The 20,208-nt window shown below is 39.9% G+C and overlaps 1 protein-coding gene across 3 annotated transcripts in view; it reads right to left on the reverse strand.

Annotated features, from left to right (window-relative positions):
* Window positions 1–1,587: 1,587 nt before the first annotated feature.
* PRKCI (protein kinase C iota) overlaps window positions 1,588–20,208 on the reverse strand; it is a 110,135-nt gene continuing 91,514 nt past the window's right edge. For 2 of the 3 annotated variants that reach the window (XM_009201376.4, XM_009201377.4), the window contains 6 exons: window positions 15,760–15,847; window positions 14,662–14,787; window positions 11,910–11,989; window positions 10,516–10,605; window positions 8,789–8,904; window positions 1,592–4,539 (listed from right to left, as the gene is read on the reverse strand). In XM_009201376.4, coding sequence (XP_009199640.1) covers window positions 4,452–4,539; window positions 8,789–8,904; window positions 10,516–10,605; window positions 11,910–11,989; window positions 14,662–14,787; window positions 15,760–15,847 — 588 coding nt within the window. In that variant the 3' untranslated portion in view covers window positions 1,592–4,451. Of the gene's footprint in view, window positions 4,540–8,788; window positions 8,905–10,515; window positions 10,606–11,909; window positions 11,990–14,661; window positions 14,788–15,759; window positions 15,848–20,208 lie in introns of all 3 variants that reach the window. The other variant, XM_003894848.3, reaches the window with a different exon arrangement.

The following is a 20,208-nucleotide window of genomic DNA, read 5'->3' on the forward strand; positions in this document are numbered from 1 at the left end:
CAGGCGTGAGCCACCGCGCCCGTTTATTTATTTTTTGAGACGGAGTTTCACTCTCGTTGCCCAGGCTGGAGTGCAGTGGTGCGATCTCGGCTCACTGTAATCTTTTGCCTCCCAGGTTCAAGCTTCTCCTGCCTCAGCCTCCTGAGTAGCTGGGATTATAGGCGCCCACCACCATGCCCAGCTAATTTTTTGTATTTTTAGTAAAGACCGGGTTTCATCATGTTGACCAGGCTGGTCTCGAACTCCTGACGTCAGGTGATCCACCCACCTCAGCTTCCCAAAGTGCAGGGATTACAGGCGTCAGACACTGCACCCAGGCTTGCTTCAGTTTTAAAACCAGTTAAAATGTTCTATGTTCAGCCCATGTCTTAACGAGTTTGTTTTTCAATTAGAGATGAATGGAAAGATGAGTTAAAACTGTATATTGGAGAGGGCTGGGTGTGGTGGTCATGTCTACAATCTAAGCGCTTTGGGAGGCCAAATTGGGAGGATCATTTGAGCCCAGGAGTTTGAGACCAGCCTTGGCAACATAGCCAGACCTCATCTCTACCCCCTGCAAAAAAAAAAAAAAAAAAAAAAAAAAAATAGCCATGTGTCATGGTGTATGCCTATAGTCCCAGCTACTCCAAGCTGAAGATCCCATGAGCCTATGAGTTCAAGGTTATAGTGAGCTATGACCATGCCACTGCACTCTAGCCTGGGTGACTGAGTGAGCCCGTTGCTAAAATAAATAAAACAGTGAAGAATATTTTAATTACTAATTTTTAATAATCTCTACATTAATAAATATAACATTACAAATTTTTTTGAGACAGGGTCTCACTTTGTTACCCAGGCTGGAGTGCAGTGGCATGATCATAGTTCACTGCAGCCACAACCTCCTGGGCTCAAGCAATCTTCCTACCTCAGTCTCCCAAGTAGCTGGGACTATAGGCACTTTGCCAGCATGCCTGGCTAATTTCTTATTTTTCTGTTTGTAGAGATGGGGTCTCACTATATTGCCCAGGCTGAACTCAAACTCCTAGGGTCAAGTGATCCTCCCACCTCAGTCTCCCAAAGTGCTCGGATTACAGTTGTGAGCCACTATGTCCAGCTAAATGTAACATTATTAAATGTAAATACTACAGCATCAGTTCTACCAGAATGCTGCTTTAAGTAAAGCAAAATTCAAAACTCTAAAATTTTCATTTTTTCTTGAACAAATTTTGATGTATCTTTGTTCTTATACAAATTTCTGACATATGGCCGGGCGCGGTGGCTCACGCCTGTAATCCCAGCACTTTGGGAGTCCGAGGCAGGTGGATCACAAGGTCAGGAGATCAAGACCATCCTGGCTAACACAGTGAAACCCCGTCTCTACTAAAAATACAAAAAAATTAGCCGGGCGTGGTAGCGGGCACCTGTAGTCCCAGCTACTCGGGAGGCTGAGGCAGGAGAATGGCGTGAACCCAGGAGGCGGAGCTTGTAGTGAGCCTAGATCGCGCCACTGTACTCCAGCCTGGGTGACAGAGCAAAGACTCCGTCTCAAAAAAAAAAAAAAAAAAAAAAAAAAATTCTGATATACTACATGTGAAAAATGATCCACTCTCAATGGGTATTATACATTTTATTTGAAGACTTCAAAGTAAAAAAAAAGGTACAGAAATACAGATTACATTATGATGACCACAGTAGTATTCTACATGACAAAAATAAAAACAGATTTAAGTAAATGTACCGGCACTGAACAAGCATTTACTTAACATCCAATCCAGGCTGCATATGCACAAAATGATCTGACCAAATGCTTATGCAAAAAAAAGTTTTTCTTAGAACGCCAAAATTCCAACCATTCTGACTGTCCGCTGCCTATTCCCCTGTTGAGTATTTTCAGCGAACTTTTATAGAATATAAAAACAATTGGCATGGCACTTAAAAGACTGCAAAAAACAACACAATTAAAAACATTACAATGCATTTCTGTATAAAATATACACCGTAAATATTATTAGTTAAAAAAAGATTTAAAAACAAAAGACCACCCTGAATAATCGTTAAAACCTCATCATAGAAAAATGCTCATCATTTGTACATTATTGATAGAAACTACTGAGAGGTTTCTTTAGAGGGTTGGGGGGAAGGTAGATACCTAACTTAAAGATTCATTCAAAATTTGCTTTCAATTGTGGATAATAACTCACGGCTTACCCCTTCTCAAAATGTTTTATCATGAATACTCTAGTATTTAACCACAGGACAAACATAAAGAATAACCTGAAGAAGGTGTCGAAGGCCCCAAAAGAAGTCTAAGGTGGCCCACTAGTGTGCATTTTAAACAAACTTCCTAGGTGATTATTTCACATTCCAAAATCTGAGAACTAATGCCCTATGGGAAACAGCACCACTGAAAAGCAAGGTCATAAACATATTTCTGACATCAGATACAGAATTCTAAGTTTATGATTTGAAGTGAATGCTGCTTTTTGTTTTAAAAGAAGTTTCAGGTGTTAAGAGAAACATATTAAATAAACATGCGGATGTATATAAACATTTTCCTTTGAGGTTTTCATTGCTTTCAGACTTACATTATTTGAAGGAAAGAGAGTACATAGCTAGAAACTTTGGAAAAATGACATTTCCAGTGAAATGCAGCATCCACCCCTCCAAAAAAAGATAATTTATTATATGCCTACAAATTTTAAAACATTTGAAATTTAAACTAGATAATTTCCTAAAGTTAAGTCTTACTAAGACTAAAAAATTTTAAGTAATTTAGATAATCATGGTTACTTTTTAAGTCCCTTTTCATTAAAAAAATATTTAAAATAAACAGAAGGATGCTATATTTGGCACCCCTTTAAATAATAAACTGCTAAACACTAATATTAATAAAAAATAATCCAAGGAACTCTGCCTCTGAAATGTATTCTAATAGCTATGTGTTACATGTGTTATCAGTTAATAAAAACTCACTGAAAGAGCTGATACTGTGATGTGTGTGAGTGTATATGTGTGTCCTGAACATTCATGCCTACTTTATTTTTCTGATTTCACTAAAGACTCTATAAACAGGGTCCAATCATAAATGTGGTTTAGGGGAAGAAATGAGGATAATTAAGATATCCTACTTAAAAAAATAAATAATTTTCATGTATACTAAATTATAAGGAAAAAATATTATACATTCTGCCTCCACTGAATACATGGAATGCTTTTACAAGTTTGGTAACAATATTGAGTGCCTCATTTGAATCAAGTCACAAAAAGCAACTGTGGGGATTCACTCTCCAATAGGAAATAAAAATATTACCACTGTACTTTTCTGTATCTATTTTAAATTTCTGTTTTTTTCCTTTCTTTATACTGAGTAATTTTCCATTCAACTGCATCCTTGGTCCTTTGCATCATATAGATTAACATTCCAGTTAAAGTTTCCCATAAACGGAAAGGCTTAGAAGGGAGCTACCCCGTTAATATACTTAAAAAGAAAAATCACTTGTGCCAGTTTTGCAAACATAGTTAATGATTTGGAATCTGATTTATAATAAAAAGTGTCTGCGTTTTAACTCAAGAAGAATTTCCCAATTTGGTTTTTGTTTTGTTTGGTTTGGTTTGAGACCGAGTCTCACTCACTGTTGTCCAGGCTGGAGTAATCTTGGCTCACTGCAAACTCCATCTCCTGGGTTCAAGCGATTCTACTGCTTCAGCCTCCCGAGTACCTGGGATTACAGGTGCCTGCCACCATGCCCAGCTAATTTTTGTATTTTTAGTAGAAACAGGATTTCACCATGTTGGCCAGGCCAATCTCGAACTCCTGACCTCAAGTGATCTGCCCGCCTTAGCCTCCCAAAGTGCTGGGATTGCAGGCGTCAGTCACTGCACTCAGCTGAATTTCCCAATTCTAAGCAAGCAGCATCTCTATTAGCAATTTAATAACTGCTGCCTTAAAAAATCGATAATTTATTTATCCAAGGCAGTAAAATTTACACCTGAATTTTTAAACATAAAGAACTCCAAAACTAATAGGTAATATAAAAAGTTGTTGCATTTTATATTAATCTTTTATTTCAAAGTTAAACCCTGAAATGATTTAACACATAATGACAAAAATTATGGGAGGTTTATGATGTAATCCCACTACGTGCCTTAACGCAACAGACACTTTTTTAATGCAGTGGTTTTCTTTTTTTTTTTAAACAAAAAAGATAACTTCATTACTCATCTGTAGGCCTTTTAAAAACTGAAAAACCAGTTCAACTAAATTTTGACATGATTGTCTGGAAGCTAGTATTAATTTCTTTTTCATAGTAAAATAGATGTAACAATTGATTAATATATGTCTATGAGAGAAGATATTGGGTGTTTTCTTGTAGGTGGCAAATATAAAATGGTTAATTGTATCCAGGCTGGCAGCAAGTTTATCCATGCATTAAATGGCAACATGAGAAGAATACATGGTTGAAAAATGAGGATCAGACACATTCTTCTGCAGACATCAAAAGAGGATTGATATACTCAAAACCTTCAAATTCAGACTGATCAATCTTCCTCACAATGTCACTGTTGAAAGAAAAATAAATTTATTTTCATCATAATAAAGATTTCTTCAACCTTTAAATGGTAAAACAAGATTAAAAAACAAATAATTAGGCTAACTGTACTGAAAGAAAATCTATACATTTTTAGATTAATCCTCAAAATTTTCTAGACAAATCAAGAATGGAGTACTGAAAATTTAAAAAGCCCCGATAATCCCACACGCAAGTTTAGAGCCAAAAAGGAGTTCGAAACTGAGGACCGAATAAAGAAGGCACCAGCTGTCACCATTCCAGTTAATCTTAACTTTGGACCAGAACAATATTCTTAGTTACAGGTGAACATCCAGGTTTGAATTAGCATTCAATTTAGTAGTCACCTCAACAGCCAGATGTTAGATGGTGTAGCCAAGAAGTAGTTAGCCAAAAGGAAAAGGCAGTAGGAACAAGTACACTGAGAGACCTGGAATGAGGAGAGAACACCACAGGGAGACCTTGGGTCACAGAGAGGGGAGAGGTTGTCATTTTGTTACACTGGCTTCTACTTTAATACACAGTGAGTAGTGCTATCAAATATTTAATACATAAATGTATATGCCATACTAAGAAGCACAAAGTTACAGAGGATACAGTCCCTTCCTTCAAGGAGGGGAGGTAACTCATACTGGAAGAGAAAGCAGTACTTGTTAAATTTTACACACAATAAGCTAAGTCCTGTTCTAACCACGGTTCTAAAGAAAGGCGCGACTTCTAGTTGGAGAAATCAAGGAAGGCAGTATTCATTTTGCAAACACTTAATAAATGGAATGATGAAAGACTGTGGTAGGTCTGGGGAAATGCAAGTAATTTATTAGGGTGGAACACAGGAATAGAAGTGTGTTAGATGGCAGATGATGCTGGAAGAAAAATAATGGCTAATAATCAAAGAAGCCAGTGATGTTTCTAAGGAGTTTCACCTTGATCCATCAAAGATCTGGTTGCATCTGAGGTGGCTCTGAAAGATGGGAAGATTTCAACAGGTAAAAATGAAGGGGGAATATACAGGAATGAGCAGGCAGAGGCAGAGATAATAATACTATTAGTGAATGGTGACTAGCAAAGACTGATGAGAACACTGTTTGTATTATGGTGAGAGGTATCACTAGAAAGTCAGGCTGGAGCAGATGTGGGGAGGCCTTAAATGCTAGCCAAGACGATAGATGTTACCTAATAGGCAATGAAGGAGTTACTGAAGGTTTCTGATTAAAGGGGTTCAAGAATTGGAGTGGCACTTCACAAGGCATACAGAATAGGTTGCAAAGTGAAGGAGTAAAGATCAATTAGGAGGCTGATACAATACTCTGGGTATGACCTGAATGAGGCCTGAACTAGGATGTGTCAATGGGAAGAGAAAAGAAGCACCTGATGTAAATGATGAAATAATGAAAACATAGACAAAGACTTGGCAGCTGCAGGTATTATGTAATCTGTTAAGAAAAAGGAGTAGTCCACAATCACTGACATCTGGAATCTGAACGACAGGAACACACTGTGGTACAGTGAGCAGAACTAGGTAACTAAAAAAAAGGAACTGATTGAGAACAATAGAAAGAGACCATAAAGGGTCATTACTTTGATTTTAGACTTCATATATTTGAGCTGCTTGATGACAAACTGGGGGACATGTTAAACAGAAATGCAGCTGAGGAGATCTAACGGCAGGGGATAAGTGCTTCAGAAACCATCATGCATTTATTCTTCACAGCAACCTTATGAGGTAGGCAATTCGAGAACAGGCTCGGAGAAGTTATGCAATTCTTATACAAGGTTACCCAGTTGGTAAGAGGTGGCATTGGGATTCAAACTCCTATCTTTTGATTAAATTCAGTGTTCCTTTTAATACACAATGCTGTCAGAAATAATGATTTGGTACACATCTTTCTCCTCTAGTAGACAGGACGCTTTTGGGGAGATTAGACTGTCTTATCTTTGAATGTCTAGTATTTAGCATAACGCCTTTTGCTCAATAACCATTTGCCATTTAACTGAGAGTCATTTAATTAGCTGGTATCTATGCTACAGGGCTGGTTGAAATCTCCAAGGTACAAACTGCATACAGCAAAAAGAAGGTTGTCATGAACAGAACCATGAAGCATCCTGGTCTCAAGGGGACAGGGAAAACACATGAGAGAAAAGTAGTCACAGAGATGAAACAGAACCAGAATAGGCAGTGCCACCCAAGGCAAAGCCATGAGTACCAAATGCTTTACATTCATCAAGGGAGGTGAGGACTCACCCCAAAATGCTTTACAATTTAGAAATTAAGAAATTGATTCAACTTTCAAAAGCTGGAGGACAGGCTCAGTTGTAAGGGGCTGAAGTGTTGACAGAAAAAAAAAAATTCCAGACAATCAACGTTGACTAGTCTGAAGAAGTTAGATTAGAGGTGCTGCATATTTATTTTTCTTTGACCATGAACATCTATTGACTTTTTTTTTTTTTTTGAGGCTTCAAGACGAAATGAAAATGAGGAAAAATGTGGTTGTTCAAAGAGGGACTATGAGTTAGGGGGAAAAAATCAGAGAATCTGAGCATGCTTACACAGAGGGAAGCAAGCTAGAAAAAAATAAATCTAAGAAGGTCCAATAACAAGATAACTGACAAAATGAAATATTGGAGAAAACTACAGAAACAGGTCTAGGAAAATAGGAGGGACGCTCCTTGTAAAGGAGAGCCTTCCAAGAGTAGGGAATAAGAAAATGTTGAAAAGAATTAGAAAGCAATTCTGAGATGCAAGGTGGTCTGGTGACAGCTGGAAAGGAGGCAAGGTCACGCCAGAGAGGTTATCAGTCCTTGCATCAAATTAAGACAAGGTTAATCCTTTAACAGTGATGGAAAAAGGAGTAGAACTGAAGGCTTCTGAAATGAAGAGACTGTTTGGAGCAGGTGCTGGGAGAAATGTGGTATGAAATAAGATAGAAGTAAAATGACTGCCAAACAATAAGGGCCTCCTTGAGATTAGAGAGAATGAATCTGTAACAACAGGTAAATAATCAAAATATCCCCCAATTATTTTAAGGTATATTTTTAAAAGATGCAGTATAAGTACAAAAAAATATATCAGCTCACTGCTGGCTGGATTTAATAGCTCAATGTAATTCCTTAAAAAAAGCAATTTGGCAATACATATCAAGAGCTTTAAAATGTTAATACCGGCCGGGCGCGGTGGCTCAAGCCTGTAATCCCAGCACTTTGGGAGGCCGAGGCGGGCGGATCACGAGGTCAGGAGATCGAGACCATCCTGGCTAACGTGGTGAAACCCCGTCTCTACTAAAAATACAAAAAACTAGCCGGGCGTGGTGGCGGGCGCCTGTAGTCCCAGCTACTCGGAGGCTGAGGCAGGAGAATGGCCTGAACCTGGGAGGCGGAGCTTGCAGTGAGCCGAGATCGCGCCACTGCACTCCAGCCTGGGTGACACAGCGCGAGACTCCGTCTCAAAAAAAAAAAAAAAAAAAAAAAATGTTAATACCCTCTGACCTAATTCCCTTTCTAGGAATCTATCTTAAGGCAATACTCAGGAACTTAGACAGACAAAGACAGTCCTTGTCAAATGGGAAACAGTGCAGCAGGACAGAGAGATTTGGGTTTGAATCCTGACTCCACCACCTGATAGCTGTGTAACTTTGCTTAACCTCTCTGAGCCTCAGTTTCCTCATCTGTAAAATGAAGATGACAATTTAACTAGTTTACAAAGTTGTTGTGAAAATGAGATAATGCACGATAAAGCAAAGGAGAAAATGACAGTTACTATTAAAACTTATAATAGTACAGTGGATTCAAATACCAGTAACTGAATGGTTATATAAATTATAGTATAGGCCGGGCGCAGTGGCTCACGGCTGTAATCCCAGCACTTTAAGAGGCCAAGGTGGGTGGATCACCTGAGGTCAGGAGTTCAGGATCAGCCTGGCCAACATGGCAAACGCCGTCCTTACTAAAAATATAAAAATTAGCTGGGTGTCGTGGCATGAGCCTGTAGTCCCAGCTACTCAGGGTGGCTGAGGCAGGAGAATCGCTTGAACCTGGGAGGCAGAGGTTGCAGTGAGCCAAGATTGCACCATTGCACTCCAGCCTGGGAGACAGAGCGAGACTCTGTCTCAAAAATAAAATAAAATGAAATAAAATAAAAAATAAAAAAATTAATAGTATAATCTGATCATGAAACATTGCATAGTCACTAAAAATGGGATTTCCAAAAAACTTAAAAAAAAATTTCAGTGTACAGAATTACTTACTCGTCATCTGGAGTGAGCTGGACAGGTTCATTGGTAAACTGAGAATCAAAGTTGTCCAAACCAAATTCCCCAGAAATATTTGGTTTAAAGGGAGGTACCACCTGTTTTTGCTCCATCTGAAAAGACATATTGGATGACAGCTCAAGTCTGTATTATTAGAAAAATTGCACCTCTACAGTTCTCCTCTGCACTCATTGTTTCCCTTATTAAAGTGAGTCCTGAAGTACAGTACAATGATATTAGCAATGATGAACATAATTTACAAACATGAGCTGGGCATGGTGGCTCATGCCTATAATCCCAACTGCTTGGTAGGTTGAGATGGGAGGACCACTTGAGGCCAGGAGTTCAAGAACAGCCTGGACAATATAGCAAGACCCCATCTCTATTAAAAAATTAAAAATTGGCTGGGCACAGCAGTTCATGCCTGTAATCCCATCACTTTGGGAGGCCAAGGTGCGCAAATCACCTGAGGTCAGGGATTCAAGACCAGTCTGGCCAACATAGCAAAACCCTGTCTCTACTAAAAATACAGAAATTAGCCAGGCGTGGTGGCGTGCACCTATAATCCCAGCTACTCTGGAGGCTGAGACAGGAGAATTGCTTGAACCCAGGTGGCGAAGGTTGCAGTGAGCCGAGATTCTGCCACTACACTCCAGCCTGGGAGACAGAGCAAGACTCCACCTCAAAAAAAACAAACCAAAAAAAAAAATTGAAAATTAGCTGGGTACCATGGCTTATGCCTATAGTTCCAGCTACTTGAGAGGTTAACACAGGAGGATCTCTTGAGCCTAGGAGTTCAATCAAGGCTGTCGTGAGCTACAGTACAGCCTGGGCGATGGAGTGAGACTGTTTCTCTTAAAAAACAAACAAACAAACAAACAAAAACAAGTATAAACATTGATACAGGCTTCAATAACATTATAACCTGCTTTATTACATTAATATTCAATTTTTTGGCTGGGCACGGTGGCTCACCCCTGGAATCCCAACACTTTGGGAGGCTGAGGCAGGTGGATCACTTGAGGTCTGGAGTTCAAGACCAGCCTGGCCAACATGATGAAACGTTGTCTCCACTAAAAATATAAAAATTAGCTGGGCATGGTGGCATGTGCCTGTAATCCCAGCTACTTAGGAGGCTGAGGCAGAATTGCGTGAACCCAGGAGGCGGAGGTTGCAGTGAGCAGAGATCACACCATCGCTCTCCAACCTGGGCAACAAAATGTGACTCCATCTCAGAAAAAACAATACATTTTTAAAAAAAGGATTTTTTTTGTTTTAAAAGTTTTCTAAAAAGCAGTTTAGAAAGTGGTTTTAAGTTTTTAAAGCTGTGATATGTTAGCTAAGACAATAAAATTTGGCCCAAGATAGGCCAGGTGCGGTGGCTCACACCTGTAATCCCAGCACTTTGGGAGGCCAAGGTGGGTGGATCACCTGATGTCAGGAGTTCGAGACCAGCCTGGCCGACATGGTGAAACTCCCCATCTCTACTAAAAATACAAAAATTAGCCGGGTGTGGTGGTGCGTGCCTGTAATTCCAGCTACTTGGGAGGCGGAGACAGGAGAACTGCTTGAACCCGGGAGATAGAGGTTGCAGTGAGCCGAGATCGTGCCACTGCATGCCAGCCTGGGCGACAGAGCAAGACTCTGTCCTAAAAAAAAAAAAAAAAGATTTGGCCGAAGATAATAATGAAACCTAATAGAGAAAGTAATCAAAATTTACATACCATATCCCAATCAACATTTCGGAAGAATGGGTGTCCCTGAATATCAGCAAATCCTGTTTGAGGATGACAACCCAATCGTTCCTTAGGGTCCTATGGTGAAAGAAATGTTTCAAGAATTGGGTGAATGTCATGCTTTAAAATAAATCATCTTTGTGATCTGTGTTTTGTGCCCTCACATGATAGTCTTATTTCTGAAGTTGGAATGGTCTACCTTTTATTTCTAGAAAGTACAACTCCAGAACAAATTGAATTATTTGAAGCTTGTGATAGGTAAGATTTCTTTGTGGCACTTTCTCCACCTATCATGTAATTAAAACAGAGAATCATCACCAATTCCTTGCTAAAGAAAAATAGGAGGAAAAAGAGAACAGCAGAATCATTTGAGCAGCACCCAGCCATTTCTTTGGTAGGACCTAGTGTGACAGTCAAAACATGCAAACCTCCAAACTTCATGAGAAGTTTGTTTTTAGCTTAATTTAAAAGCCCCATGCCCAATTACAGCAACAAATCATCGCCTGTGTAAGACATTAATCCAACTTACAAATTTAATCCAGGCCTGCAACTTATAAAAAGTCTTGGCTTATTCATTACTATGAATGAGAATATGTTCCCATTTTTCTTTCTGATAAAAGGTATTTTATTTCGCATATCAACACCTCTTGCCTTCATTTTTCATCACTATGTGAAAAATTAGGTTTCAATTTTAAATCTTTCCTCACATAAATTGTTCATTTTAAAAAAGGCTTCAATTTCTTATTTTATTAAAATTCATTATCTATTTACCTTAGAAGGTAAATGTACATCAAACTTTCTATCATACCATTTATTTAAGGTAGAATTTATGATTGCCAAGACCACACTTAGATTCTAAAACTCCTCTAGCCTACCAACAGCAACAAACAATTGAATGATGTTCACATTTTTAAGAGCCGAAGATAGCATTTCATTTCTTCTGAATTTTACCTAATTATAGCATTTTCGACATGAGAATTTGTAGGGAGCACTGTGGCCCATGTGCTCAAAAAGTACATGGTAATAAATAGATTCTATGGATAATGACACAGAAAAAATGGAAACAGAGTTCAAAGTACAATTATGGCTAAACCCAAAGATTAAATCTTCCCCATATGAGAATATGGTATGTATTATTTACACACAAAAAAAATATGTAATATATAGCTGGGGAGTAAATTTTATTGCCAAAATGGAAAGGACAACTAACTTATCTCAGGATCTAATGCTGTCAATTACTCTTTGGGTAAGAGAAAATTCTGGGTCAAACTGAAAAAGTTACATTCTCTACTGTCTTGGAATTTTACATTTCCCAAACTGCTACTGATCAGTTTGATATATAAAGAGACAAATCACAAAATATTTTTATACACAGTTTATACCTTGTTAAGAAAACTCTTCAGAACACTTGCAGCTTTTACAGACAGAGAACGTGGTATGCGAATTTGTTTTTCCAAAATAACTAGAAAGATAGAAATTATAGTATTATATTTAACTTTTACATGGCTTTAATCTTTTCTCTTCTTTTTTTGAAAGGGTCTTGCTCTGTTGCCCAGGTTGGAGTGCAGTAGTGCAATCACAGCTCACTGCAGCCTTGACCCCCTCGGCTTAAGCAATCCTTCCACCTCAGCCTCCCAAGTAGCTGGGACCACAGGCGCCACCATCACGCTTGGCTAATTTTTTTTTTTTTTAAGATGGAGTCTTGTTCTGTCATCCAGGCTGGGTACAGTGGCACGATCTCAGCTCACTGCAACCTCTGCCTCCCGGGTTCAAGCGCTTCTACCACTTCAGCCTCCTGAGTAGCTGGGATTACAGGCATGTGCCACCATGCCCAGTGAGTTTTGTGTTTTTGGTAGAGATGGGGTTTCACCATGCTGGCCAGGCTAGTCTTGAACTCCTGACCTCATGAAGGTAAGGGATCCACCCACCTCAGCCTCCCAAAGTGCTGGGATTACAGGCATGAGTCATTGCAGCCAGCAATGGCTGGGTAATTTTAATTTTTTTTTGGTAGAGATAAGGGTCTCATCATGTTGCTCAGGCTGGTCTTGAACTCCTGCACTCAAACAATCCTCCTGCCTTGGACCCCCAAAGTGCTGGGATTACAGGTGTGAGCCACTGCACCTGGCAATCTTTAATTTTTCTTTTTTTTTTGAGACAGAGTGTCACTGTCTCGCCCAGGCTGGTGTACAGTGGCACAATCTTAGCTCACTGCAACCTCCGCCTCCCAGGCTCAAGTGATTCCCCTGCCTGAGCCTCCTGAGTAGTTACGATTAAAGGAACACACCATGATACTCAGTTAATTTTTCTTTTATTTTTAGTAGAGACGGGATTTTGCCATGTCGGCCAGGCTGGTCTCAAACTCCCAACCTCAAGTGATCCACCCAACTCGGCCTCCCAAAGTGTTGGGATTACAGGCGTGAGCCACTGTGCCTGGGTGCAATCTTTCAATTTTTATTATAAGATATTTAAGGCATTCCAGGAGAAAAAATAAGATATTACATATGTAACTGAAGTGCCTCCTGTACTTTCCTAATCCCCTTCTTTTCCATTCTTCTCAGAGAAAGCCTCTAATCTGAATACTATTTATCATTTACATGAATGTCTTATTCTTTGACTACCTGATTGTACCTCAATTTCCTGGTCTGTAAAATAGGAATAAAAAAATACTTCATAGGATTGTTATGAGGTTTAAATAACATTTGTAAAATGCTTGGCATATACAATATGCAATTTTATTGGACATTGCCAAATTATTCTTTAAAGCTGTTTCATCAGTTTTCATTCCTACCAGCAGTCCAGAGGAGTTCCAGTTGCTCCACATCCTCACCAGCACTGGTATTATCCAACTTTAATATTTTAATCAAGGCCGGGCACGGTGGCTCAAGCCTGTAATCCCAGCACTTTGGGAGGCCGAGGCGGGTGGATCACGAGGTCAGGAGATCGAGACCATCCTGGCTAACATGGTGAAACCCCGTCTCTACTAAAAATACAAAAAACTAGCCGGGCGTGGTGGCGGGCGCCTGTAGTCCCAGCTACTCGGAGGCTGAGGCGGGAGAATGGCGTGAGCCCGGGAGGTGGAGCTTGCAGTGAGCCGAGATCGCGCCACTGCACTCCAGCCTAGGCGACAGAGCGAGACTCCGTCTCAAAAAAAAAAAAAAATTTTAATCAAATGTACCGATATGAAATGGTAACTCATTAACATTTAATGTGCATTCCCTTAATTGCTAGTGAGAATGAATGTCTTTTCACATATTCCATGGCCATTTGGGCTTTCTGTTATATGACATGCCTATTTATATCCCGTGATGGCTTTAATTACTAAATGTAGAATTTTATAGCAGATTTCATACTTCTTTGGATTCCGTGCTAGAGGTCCCTGTACCTGTCTGCTTGTTTCTGTCCATTCTTTATATTCCCTGATGTGGGGCCTTTTTCCCCATCTTTTGATCACTCATCACCTTGGTGCTCTATTTTCCCCTCATACTGTTCTTGAACTTGTGCACCCAGCCTCAGGGTCCCTGTGTAAAGATTATCCTCTCTAGCCACAGGATTCCTTTCTCTAATCTGTCTGTGATGGATAATTCTAAATAACCCCTGTTACGATTTTGAGTATGAGAAGGTAACTGTGAACAGGAGTGAAGACTATAGAGAAGAAATAATGTATTAAAAAACATCAAAACCTAATACACAGAGGCCGGGCGCAGTGGCTCATGCCTGTAATCTCAGCACTTTGGGGAGGCTGAGGTGGGCAGATCACTTGAAGTCAGGAGTTCAAGACCAGCCTGGCCACTATGGTGAGACCCTGTCTCTACTAAAAATACAAAAATTAGCCGAGCATAGTGGTGTGTGCCTGTAATCCCAGCCACTCGGGAGGCTGAGGCAGAATTGCTTGAACCAGGGAGATGGATGTTGCAGTGAGCTGAGATTGCACCACTGCACTCCATCCTGGGCCAAAGAGTGAGACCTTGTCTCAAAAACAAACAAAAACAACAACAAAACCTAATACAATGAGTCAGAAGTATATTTTCCAGATTATGCTCATTTTTCTTACTCAAAGTAGTAACCTGAGTCACTCTCATTTGTACTCTAGAATAGGTTTTTCTCAGAGAACCTCTGTAAAATACTCCAAATTACCTTGGAAGAGATAATCCTCTGTGTTCTGGTCAGGGTTATCGGAGCTCCCAACAATATCAAATGGAGACCTTCCTGCCATCATCTCAAACATCAGCACTCCAAGAGCCCACCAGTCAACACTGAAACCTTCAGAAAGAAATTTTAAAGCAATAAATTATACACTTTGCATTCTTGAAAGTTAGTAACTGGAGATTTTATCACATAAAGGAAAAAGAAACAATGAAAAAGTAAACTAAATGCATTCCAGCTATCATGGTAGGCATTGAAGATTATAAAAATGCTTCACTTACAAGGGTAGGCACCTAAAAGATAATTTTAAAAATAAAATTATGAGGAAAAAACCTTTCTTTTTCCATGTATGTCTACTTTCAGACTCATGCCCAATATCTAATATTGTGTGTTGAGGATATAATTAAATTGTATTTCAGAGTTATCTCCTTGGTCTTAAATTTGATCTTTTGCTAGCTGATAAAGACCAGTGAAGGACAGTGGATGCAGACTCTGAGCAGCTTTCACAAGTACCACATTCTCCTTTATATCTGCTGAAGGCAGAGGGCCAAAACCCAAAAAGTCAAATGTTTTCTCGGGTGTATCTTCGGGTGCCTGAGATACAGTTAATCTTTCCACCATCTTTCAGATTCCTGGGGGAAATATCACAGGAAGTCTGAAAAATCTTCCAGGGGTTCATGACTCTGGAGTCACCTGGGTGCTGTTCTGAATCCTTGACCTTAGGCGAGTTATTTAATCTTTCTGTATGTCAGTTTCCTCATCTATAAAAGGAGCATTAACAGTACTTACCTCACAGTGTTAAGAGGATTAACTTAGTTAATATATGTAAACTGCTTAGAATAGTGCCTGCTACTGCTTAGTTTTGTCACTAATAAAACATTATTGAGCTTAGTAACCCCAAATACTGTCAAGGTCCCACTGTCTCCGATTTCAAAGTCTGGGGCTCTCCGTGTAGTTTTTAAAAGGATCAAGAATGCTTATATTAATAAGATGATATCAAAATGCATTAGTGTACTGTAATGCAATTGGCACCACATTTAACCACCCATCTAGCAATAGCTAAAATAATACCACCAATTTATTTATTACCATAATCTTCTCCTCTTAAAATTTCAGGAGCAATGTAATTAGGAGTACCACAGAAAGTGCTGGTTGTATCTCCTGGCCGTAATCCTTCCTTTTATTAAAAAGAACAGAAAGAAAGAATGAGATAAAAAATTCTGTTTTAAATTTCCCCTTTCTATTTCACCTATCATATAAGTTCAGCATCTGTAGTGATACATTAAACTCACTAGAACAATTGCCTTTATTATTATTATTATTATTCACAGGGTCTTGCTTTGTCGCCCAGGCTGGCATGCAGTGGCACGATCTCAGCTCACTGCAACCTCCACCTCCTGGGTTCAAGCAATTCTTGTGTCTCAGCCTCCTGAGTAGTTGGAATTACAGGCAGGCACCAACACACCCAGCTAATTTTTGTATTTTTAGTAGAGACAGGGTTTCACCATGTTGGCCAGGCTGGTCTCGATCACCTGGCCTCAAGTGATCCACCTGTCTCGGCCTCCCAAAGTGCTGGGATTACAGGCGTGAGCCATCATGCCTGGCAACTGCCTTTATTATTAAAATCACAGATCACAACTAAATAGCTTGAAGAAAACCTGTCCTCATTAGATGTTGCTAGAGTTGATTCAATTAAGGTAAGACTTGCATTTAAAATAATTTACATACAAGTTAAAATTTAATACCAAAATTTTAATATTAGTAGAATAAGGCATATTTCATGAAGAAAAGAAGCATTTTAAATCTCACCTCCTAATACAACCATTGATAAGACTACAATATTTTCCTTCTGTTTATTTTTCCTAAGAACACTTTTTTTTTTTTAAGACAGAGTTTCACTTTTGTTGCCCAGGCTGGAGTGCAATGGCACAATCTCAGCTCACTGCAACCTCCACCTCCTGGGTTCAAGCAATTCTCCTGCCTCAGCCTCCCAAGTAGCTGGGATTACAAGCGTGTGTCACCAGGCCCAGCTAATTTTGTATTTTTAGCAGAAAATGGGGTTTCTCCATATTGGTCAGGCTGGTCTTAAACTCCTGACCTCAGATGATCCACCCAACTCGGCCTCCCAAAGTGTTGGGATTACAGGCATGAGCCACCACGCCTGCCCTGTTGATTTTTTTTTTTTATTTGCCTTGTGGCCAGAGAATGGTTTGAATATTAGTTCATTGGAATACATTGAGATTTCCTTTATGACCTAATATATGGCCAGTAGCCCATGTGTACTTAAAAGGATATATAATCTTTACATGCAGGGAGTCTCACTCTCTCTAATGTCTCTCTACCTTCTCCCTCACTCCACACACCCATATAGACATACATATTCGACATATATATATATAAAAGCTCTAGCTTCTTTCCAAATCTTTCTCTGCCTACTGATTTTTAGTATGTGTGATGTATCATTTTCTAATATAGATTATTCTCATATTAACTTTTCCTATCATGATTGGAGATTGTGAAATTCTCATACTAATTTTGTCCTTTTTTACTCTTTGTATTTTGAGACTGCGTTGTTGAGTGTATGCAAGTTTATATTTGTTACAACTTCTTGGTGATTGCCCCATTAATTATTGGGTAGTTCCTTTACTATGCCCATTAGTGTGTTTTGCCTTAATTTTTTCCATCCTGTAGCTATTAAAATACAGGCCGGGCATAGTGGCTCACACCTGTAATCCCAGCACTTTGGGAGTGCGAGGTGGGTGGATCATTTGAGGTCAGGAGTTTGAGACCAGCCTGACCAACATGACCTCAGGTGATCCGCCCACCTCAGCCTCCCAAAGTGCTGGGATTATAGGCGTGAGCAGTGCGCCTGGCCCTTCCTTCCATTCTTGTCCCTGACTCACCCAGTTCCAGCTCCCTAGAGGCAACCACTATTATGTGGCCCTCCAGAGATATTCTGGGCATGGTGAACATATTTTTCTTCAAATTTCACCCTATTATATATAACACTGCTATAAACATCTAGAATAAATATTTAGTAATATGTTGTAACTCCAAGAATTTTTTAAATGATTTCTAAAAGGGATATTATATGCTATTTTTAGCAATGTGAATATGGTTTTTATTGTTTTCTATTATTGGCAATGGTAGTTCATTCTCATGATAAATGACATGTACTTTCAGTGTACTAGTCAGAGGTAAGAGATGTAGTCTGTTAACTTGTAACAGTTATGCTTAATCATTCACTTGTTGAGTGAATGTTGGAATGTAGGTCCACTTGCTGAGTTTTCTACAGCATAACATAGATGTTATTAGAATTCCTCTGTTGATTAAAAAAACACTTAAAGGCACATCAGTTCATAAAACCACTAAAGGTTTCCACTCAAAAAATCAATGTTCGGCCGGGCGCGGTGGCTCAAGCCTGTAATCCCAGCACTTTGGGAGGCCGAGACGGGCGGATCACGAGGTCAGGAGATCGAGACCATCCTGGCTGACACGGTGAAACCCCGTCTCTACTAAAAAATACAAAAAACTAGCCGGGCGAGGTGGCGGGCGCCTGTAGTCCCAGCTACTCGGGAGGCTGAGGCAGGAGAATGGCGTGAACCCGGGAGGCGGAGCTTGCAGTGAGCTGAGATCCGGCCACTGCACTCCAGCCTGGGCGGCAGAGCGAGACTCCGTCTCAAAAAAAAAAAAAAAAAAAAAAATCAATGTTCATAAAACATTTCAAACATAACTCTAAAGATATTAATTCAAGTTTTCATCACTATCCTCTGCAATCTTTATAAAGAAATTCATCCAACACTTGCATGAAGTCAAGCTTCAGGTAAGTTAAATGTTGACTCTAAGTCATAAAAGAGCATTCAAACTTTTGGAGGGTGAATGTCTCATAAACTTTCTTTTTTTAATTTTATATATATATAGAGAGAGAGAAAGAGACGGAGTCTCACTCTGTCACCCAGGCTGGAGTGCAGTGCAGTGGTGTGATCTTAGCTCACTGCAACCTCCGCCCCACCCTGGGTTCAAGAGATGCTCCTGCCTCAGCCTCTCAAGTAGCTGGGATTACAGGCACGCGCCACCACACCTGGCTAGTTTTTGTGGTTTTAGCAGAGATGGGTTTTCACCATGTTGGCCAGGCTGGTCTAAAATTCCTGACCTCAAGTAATCTGCCTGCCTTGGCCTCCCAAAGTGCTGGAATTACAGGCATGAGCCACTGCACCTGCCCTAGGCAGCTCTTGGGGAAGGGGGAAAGGCAGAAAGGGAGGTAGGAGGACATTTGATTTAAAGACCTACTCAATAAAGATCTCAAATTTATCAAAGACCTGGACTAACTTGATTGAGGATCCCTGTAAGAAATGAAAATGTATAAGAAGCCAATATTATTTTCCAGTAAGGGTAACAAAAGACTAAGAAAGACAAAATGAGAAAAGTCTTTTTCTTTTTTGGAGATGGAGTCTCGCTCTGTCGCCCAGGCTGGAGTGCAGCGGTGCAATCTCAGCTCACTGCAACCGCTTCCTCCCAGGTTCTTGCCATTCTGCTGCTTCAGCCTCCCGAGTAGCTGGGACTACAAGCACCCACCACCATGCCTGGTTAATTTTTTTGTATTTTTAGTAGAGACAGGGTTTCACTGTGTTGGCCAGGATGGTCTCGATCTCCTGACCTCGTGATCCACCTGCCCTGGCCTCCCAAAGTGCTGGAATTACAGATGTGAGCCACCACTCCCGGCCAAGAGAAAAGTCTTAATTCATTTTTGTGATTATATTTTCTTTCTTTTTTTTGAGACGGAGTCTCACGTTGCCACCCAGACTGGAGTGCAGTGGTGCAATCTCCACTCACTGCAACCTCCGCCTCCCAGGTTCAAGCAATTCTCCTGCTTTAGTCTCCTGAGTAGTCTCCTGTGGTCCCAACAGGTGTGCCACCATGCCCAGCTAATTTTTTGGTGTTTTTAGTAGAGATAAGATTTTACCATGTTGGCCAGGCTGGTGTCAAACTCCTGATCTCAAGTGATCTGCCTGCCCGGGCCTCCCAAAGTGCTGGGATTATAGGTATGAGCCACCACATCCTGCCCATTTTCATTGTTTAAACAATGCAGTAATTCCATTAAAGTTGTTATTTAAAAATAACATTTTAAAATGTTATTAAAATGCATTAGTGTACTGTAAGGCAATTGGTAACCACATTTAACATAACATTTTAAAATAACAACTTGAAAAATACTGAAATGTAAACAGAATCAACATGTGATGCTACATAACAGAACGATACATAAAAGAATCAGACAACTCTGTATGTTAAGACTTCACTTAATGTTGTATTATAAGCATTTTATAGGCATTATAAGCATTGTTATGTCTTTCTGTTTTAGACAGGATCTCACTGTCACCCAGGCTGGAATGCAGTGGTGTGAACACAGCTCACTACAGCCCCAGGCTCAAGTGATCCCCCATCTCAGCCTCCCAAGTAGCTGGGACTACAAGCACAACCAAGGAAGTGTAATTTTCCTATTTTTTGTAGAGATGGAGTTTTGCCATGTTGCCCAGG

The sequence above is a fragment of the Papio anubis genome, chromosome 2 (assembly GCF_008728515.1).
Source record: "Papio anubis isolate 15944 chromosome 2, Panubis1.0, whole genome shotgun sequence".
NCBI classification, from domain to species: domain Eukaryota; kingdom Metazoa; phylum Chordata; class Mammalia; order Primates; family Cercopithecidae; genus Papio; species Papio anubis.